General features: G+C 44.7%; 1 protein-coding gene across 1 annotated transcript in view; it reads right to left on the bottom strand.

Annotated features, from left to right (window-relative positions):
- Positions 1-5,000: 5,000 nt before the first annotated feature.
- IPO8 (importin 8) overlaps positions 5,001-7,279 on the bottom strand; it is a 58,237-nt gene continuing 55,958 nt past the window's right edge. Inside the window, 1 exon segment of the mRNA XM_023752312.1 lies at positions 5,001-6,953. Within this exon segment, the coding sequence (XP_023608080.1) occupies positions 6,856-6,953 (98 nt within the window). The 3' untranslated portion in view covers positions 5,001-6,855.

Here is a 7,279-nt window from a genome sequence, read left to right as displayed (position 1 = left end):
TAGATACTGTCCTATTATAAGAGGGACGTGAAACAATCACAACCTATGGAATACAAGCAAAATGCACATTTATTTTATCTTCCACTTGCTCTAAATTCTATTTACTGCAGAAAGTTTCTCCCTGGTTTTAGATCAGTGGTTCTCAACCTGTGGGTCGCGACCCCTTTGGCGGTCGAACGACCCTTTCACAGGGGTTGTCTAAGACCATCCTGCATATCAGATATTTACATTACGATTCATAACAGTAGCAACATTACAGTTATGAAGTAGCAATGAAAATAATTTTATGGTTGGGTCACAACATGAGGAACTGTATTTAAAGGGCCAGAAGGTTGAGAACCACTGTTTTCGATGAAAACAGCCAGCAGGCCCAATAATTTTCTGATCACGCGTAGGGAATAAGCCCCATAATCACATTGTACTACACAACATGATCTTGATTTAGAAATTAAAATGTCCAGCCCAAAATATTAATCCATATTTCAGTGTTCAGAGCTGAGCCTCCTGCACCTGCCCCCACCAGGGCCTGCGTATTAGTTTTCTATCGCTGCTATAACAAATTACTATACACATCAAGGCGTAAAGCACAGATTTGCTATCTTACAGTTCTGAAGATCAGAAGTCCCAGACAGGTCTCAGTGGGCTGACATCAAGCTGTTGGCAGGACCGCATTCCTCCTGGAAGCTCCAGGAAAGAATCCATCTCCAAGCCCTTTCCAGCTTCTGGAGGCTCTGTTGGCTCAGGGCCCCCTTCCTCCACCCTCAAAGCCAGCAATGCCGGCTTCCGTCCTAACACCCCATCACCCGGACCTTCTCTTCTGCCTCCCTCTTCCACGTGTAAGAAACCTGGTGATTACATTGGGCACACCTGGAAACCCACAATACCCTCCCTTATTGAGATCAGCTGATTATTAAACTGATTTCTATCTGCAACCTCATTCCCCTTTGCCTTGTAAGGTTACATTCACAAATTCTGGGGATTAGGATTTCCACATCTTGGGGGTGGGGGTGCAGGTGGGGTGGGGTGTCGTTATCACAGCCTGTAATACAGCAGCCAAGCAAAGGCCACCACTGGTGAGGATCCATATAAGGCAACGGGATCATGGGGGGGCGGGGGGGGGGGGATAGCATCACCTGGCAGTTGCAGCTGGGTTTGGGTCATAGCATCGTCTTCAAACCCAGGTTGAAAGAGGCTGAATGCCATCAGTTGTAGGCATGTTGAGTGAACAACCTGCTTGTTTGTTGCTGCCTTCAGAGAGTCTCTGGCTCCACGGCCCAGCCACAGCCCCATTAAGGGCTGGTCAGCTGGGGAGCAGCCTGCACACCAACTGTAAGGATGCTCAGGCCTCATGGAATTCCCTGGAAGTGATCCCAGATAGCAGAGATTTCCAAATACAACTCCTCATGCAACTGGTCAAACGAAAACTGCTCTTGCTCCACCGAAGTAGGCAATGCCTTCATGAGGAAATGCACACTTCCTGCTGGTGTCTACCAACGTTGGACATTTTGTTTTATGTAAAAATGCTACTAATCCTGATACCACCCCGCTGACGTCTGACAGCAGCAGCAGCAGGGAGCTAAAACATTATGAAATCGAATTTGCAGTGTTAGTTATAGGGAATGACCCAAACTGGGTTATCCGGTTTGGAAAACTGTGTAATAAATGCATATTATAAATTTCTTATTCTGAAAATAGACGTTTTCAAGTTTTATTAGTAATAAATCAATTTCTCCTTAACTCCACCAAATAAATGTTGAGGAAATGTTTAAATATCACCAGATCAAAGGGTAAACTAAATTATTGACCTTCTTTACATGTTTGACTGAAATTGGGCAAGTAATTCCATTTCAAGTGGGATATTTTCCGTCCCACTGACGTCTCCAACTTAGCTATTACCAGGGAGTCTTCCTTTGACAGGGTTTGGATGGTGCAGGCTACCAATGATAAAACCACCCCCAGCAAAGCATGACGCTAGGTGCTGGGTTTCAGCAGTGAGTGGGATACTGATTTGGCTCTCAAGAAGCTCATATTACACAATTATTTGATTATAAGTGGGACATATGATTGACATAGGGGTCCCAAGAACAGAAAAGCTTCTCTAAGGAAATATTTGTTTCGAAGTGAAGAGGAATTTACCAGATAAAGAGCAGAGGGAAGGAAAAGAAAATCATGTCTGTGAACCTCCAGGAGGGAGAAGAAACCAGTGAATCGGAGGTGGTGAAAAAAGGCAGCTGGAAGGTGCTAAGGAAGTAGCACAGGACAGATAGTTGAAATAGGGCCCAACCACTCAGGGTGTCTTGGCCAGGTTAATGATTTCATCTGTACTCTAAAAGCCAATGAGAGATCATAATCTCTCGGGTTAGTGATACAATCAAAACCTGCATTTTGAAAATCACTCTGCCTCGTTAGCGAATAGGCAAAGGCAGTGAGGAGGGGCACGAGCAGGTGCGAGATCTCAGATTGGAGGACACTAGAATATTCCAGCAAGGAATGGTGGTGGCCTACAGTAAGATAATACGGAAAGAAATAGACTCAGAATATTTTTGAAGAGATAATCAGTATGAGGAGTGAAGAAGTGGGAGTCATCAACATTGACACCCAACTATCTAACAAGAACTGGGTGACTGGTACTACCAATGAAGAAACACTGGGCGAGGGTGGAGTTGGAGATAAAGAGTAAAAACTATGATTTTTTTTTTTAATGTGGACATGTGGAGTTTGAGTTACATGTGACCCTCAAGAGATGGCAATTGGTTCTAAAAGTCTGAATGCCAGAGGAGAGGTCAAAACAGTCGGAGAGCCTGGGATCAGTCTCAGAGAAGCTTCCTACAAAATAATTAACTGGTTAATAAATAAACAGGTTCTTAAAAACTAAGTAGTGGCTAATGAACCCATAGGGGAAAGGAAAGAAACAGCCAGTGTTAGGAAAAGGGGTTCTTTGTCATGAAAACTAGAGGTCTGAAAAAAGAGGACTCCACTGCCCAGAACGCAGCTACACATAAAACCTAGGTGCTGGGCTCAGAAATGGGAGGATCAGCAGGGCCACAGTGACCCACAGACCACATCTTACCTTCAGTGGCATCCGTCTCCTTCACCACCCAGCTGCTGCTGCTGCAAATTTGTTTTCTCCTAAAAGCCAGGTGCCTCCACAGGAACCTACCTGACTCTGAGATCCTATCTGTGGTCTCCGAGATGCCTCCAAATTCCAAGTCCATTGGCAGAACCTCACATATACATGCATTTGTTCATATTAATTATGCTTGACCACCAGATGCAGGGTATGTAGACAACATGTGTATAAAATACTATGTAAAGCATAGTCTCCACCCTCAAACTTATAATCAATGGTATGAGCAGCTCAAGGTGAAACAACAACAAAAACAAGTGCTGTGAAAGAGGAGCCTGGCCGCTGTGGCTCAGAAGGTTGGAGCGTTGCCCCCTTGCACTGGAAGGTCTCAGGTTCCCGGTCAGGGCACATAACGAGGTTGCATAGGGGTGCGCACAGGAGGCACCCAATCGATGTATCTCTCTCACATCCATGTTGCTCTCCCATCTCTCTTTCTTCCTCTCTAAAATCAATTTTAGAAAAAGAAGAATGGTGAGCTTATTCCAAGGCCAAAGGTTAACCTCTGAAGGAGTTCCAGCCCACTGGCATGCATAAGGAGAGGGCCAGTGGAGTCAGACTGTCTGGAGACCAGCAGATGAAGGTCAATCTGCACAGCTCCCAGGAGAGTGGCTGCAAAGGAAGAGAAATGAGGGCACTGCCCTCTCTCACCGGTAGTGGGGATGGTGGGCCACTCTAAACTCACAAGAGCTTGGTGTGGGACACTGGGCCACAGCTGAAAGCTGCCCAGGAGGCCTTGCTGCAAGTCCTCATCCTCCTTGGCTTTTCCCTTCGTGCCCAAGGAGGTCCTTCGGGGAAAGTCTCCATAAGGTCTCTCCTCTGTGAGCTGCTCTGAGCCCCCTGCAAATTCTAAATCCTTCTGGGAACCTCGTTTCTAGGTCTTTCGAGGCACCCATCTCCTTGTGTAATTTTCAAGTTGGGTGATATATCCCAAGGGAAGGTCCTCTCGGGTGCTCTCCAGGGTCAGGTGCATTCACTCACCTCCCCCCTGATGGCAGAGCCTTGCACTCCCTTTTCTCCACAACACAGCCCAGCCGCTCGCTTTCTGCTGCATACGCCCCCTCTCTCTCCTGGTCACAGTTGCCCTCATTGGTGTTCTTCCTAAAGCCTCGTCCAACCCTTTGTTCATTGACTATGTGGCCTTATTCACTAGTGGACTGCCCAGCTTCCAACCCACCCATCAGCACTTGCACATTCATCTCAATGAAGAGCATCAAACAGGGACCGAATTACACACACACACACACACACACACACACACACACACACACTCCGGTGGTCTCTGACCACACGGCCAATTTTCCCCAGATTTCTTCCATGAATGTATTACAGTTTTCAGTCTCAACTGCTGAACATAAAATGGGTCTGTAATTCACTATATTACTTAAATGACAATTTAAAATAACTGTTTTCTAGCTTGGGAATTTTCCCTGATTAATAATTTACTGCCTCTGTGTGGTCTTAACAGAAATGATAAGTGGGAAGAAGGAGCCAAACGAGCTATAATACCACCCTTCATTGGCCATGCCAGGTAAGTATTTTAGAATTGAAAGGCCAGCATGTCCCATTTCACTCAGTTGTGATGGCTCCCAATTAGATGGCAGCCCATTAGAAAACAGCTCCAGTTTGAGCACCTCCAGGTCCTGCTGTGGAAGGGACCTTTGCTTCCCAGAGCTTCTGTCACACTCAGGCAGATGTCCTGGTTTAGGAGATGGGCTTTCAAGTCCCAACCACGCCCCACCCTTTAGCTGCTCCTGATGGGCCCTGGTTACTTCCCAGACAGACAGCCCCCTTGCGCCAGGTCCCCAGAAGTCAGGGAAACACTATGGGGTTTGAATCACCTGCCACATTTCAGCAAACATTACACACAGAAAAGTTCAGGATCCTGGGGATCAGTCCGCATTTTACTTTACAGTACATTCACATAAGTTCCTGCATGTCCAAGGTAACCAGATCACATTCAGGTTAGCACTGCTGGTAACAAAATTATACAACTACCCTGGCTTCAAAAACAGGATGGGATGATACACATTAACAATTATTTCCCTTTAATACTGCAGGAGACAACACATTACAAAAATGCAATCACATGCCTTTGACAATCCAGTGTGAAGGCATACTATTTACGTTAAAATTAAATGATTTGGGGCATGGGAAGAATAAGAAGCGTTTCAAAGCGTTAGATAAACTCCACCCCCCGCCCCGCATCCTTCTCTTCTAGCCATCAGCTGGCATACTCGCCATCAAAGCCTGGGGAAGAGAGGGACAGAGGACAAAAGGGGATCATTCAGCTCCGAAATGCATGGTTTCTTGGGCCACTTCTATAAAAACTACTTAAATAACCTGAAATTCTAGGAAGAGTTAGTAAGAGACGGTACGATGAGAAGCACCTGGAGAAATTCCTCTAGTTGCTGAAGGCAAATATCAGCTGCAGACTTTTCACAACAATGGAAAACTGTATCACATACAATAATATATTAAGTTCTGACAATACACTTTCACTTTACTGAATGAAAACACTGGTCTTGAATCAGCTCAGAAAAACAGCTGTCATTTCATCTGCAATATTTTCAATGGGCTTTCTTACATCATCATTACCATCTAAGAGTGAAGCTGACCAACAGCCCCCACCCTTGAAAAATATAAGCCAAACTGAGCTCTAATAAAGACTAGAATGAATTAGGCAGGAGAAAATACAGATGTATGAGAAAGCCACAAGTTAGATTTGGGTCTCTTTTTCCTAGATAAAAAACATTGTTACAAAATGCTTTGGACCCGGGTCCAACACAGCTGGAATGATGAGTTATTAAAAACGCAAGCCCCATCCCGAAAGATAGCGTGCTCATGGAGTACCTGTTCCCTAGAAGTCCAATGTGCTTTAGGATGACTATCAATTCGCTGCATATTAAGTACATGATTCAGAATATACTTGGACTTATTCATTCCAGTGACTGAAAAGTCCCTGCCACTTACTGCCAAAAAATTTTCAGTCCTGAACTTCTCAGGTTATAAATAAAATCGATACTCATATTTGCTGCCTCTAAAAGAAATACCACCCTTTCAGGGCTGAAACGCATGGTGGAAGAGGGAATAAGACACTACTTAGAACAGTCACAAAATATCTTATGAAAACCCAGAGCCAGTGCATACGTTATAGCCCCTGAAGAAAGCCCCAGCCACCGGGTAAGCAAGGGGAGCGGTGATGTTTTTGAAACCAGAGTGAGTTGGAGCTAACTGTCAAACAGTAAATTCACATAGTAAAATGCAGAATAAGTCAACATATCGCCAAAGTTTACATTATATCTAGAAATATGTTTTATGCTTTAAAAAAAATCGCAATGCACTCCAAAAAAATGTTTTCAGATAATTCATGTACAACAGAAGGCACTGTTATCTGCATAAATCCACTGATTCTGCGTGGCAAAAACCTGAGACGTGCAATTGATCCAATCCTCTAAAACCTTCTTGGTCATTCATCCTTTGGAGCATATGATTTGTCCTTCTCAGTCCAATGATTTTGTTTTCCTTTAATTTCATACATTACAGTAGCTTCTTAAAATACATATTTCAGGGTGAGAAAGGTCAAAGGGGAAAGTGGATAAAAGTACTGCCCTATGCCAGGAGGATGCCAAACAGCAGCTCCCAGCCCTTCCTCCCCTTGATCGCACATTCCCCTGGTGAAGTGAAATTTCCCGATGACACTTGGTCTTGGTCGGTGGATGTTCCATCTTTCAGTTGTTGCTGGGCATAGTCCCAAAGTTAAATGCGGAGAGGACGCCTTTATTTTCAAAGGTGAAGCCTCCCTGTTGTTCAATCTTCTTCTTTGCCTCTAGCATTTGCCAAGAGAAAGGGGGAGAAGAAGAGCATTTAAAGTGCAAAGCTGGAATTCACCTCAAAGGAGCCAGATTCTTTATACTTAGCAGTGTGAAGCAATGTCACTCATGGCATTAAGTGCCCTGCCCTACTGGGCATTAGCTTTAACAGACTCAGGGCAGTAAGTAATTATGTTTACCATCATGGAAAAACTGTTTGCTAACAATGAGCAAAATGAAAACAAGTCTCAAAGTTGAGTTCCGTCAGCTCCATAATCTCTGCTGAAAGGACCCCCAGACCTCTCCTACCAGGAAGAGAATCTGTGCGGCACTGAAAATCTAA

Source organism: Myotis lucifugus, unplaced genomic scaffold (assembly GCF_000147115.1).
Source record: "Myotis lucifugus unplaced genomic scaffold, Myoluc2.0 scaffold_30, whole genome shotgun sequence".
Lineage (NCBI taxonomy): Eukaryota > Metazoa > Chordata > Mammalia > Chiroptera > Vespertilionidae > Myotis > Myotis lucifugus.
Note: the sequence above shows the minus strand (reverse complement) of the source record. Positions and strands in the feature narration are given on the sequence as shown.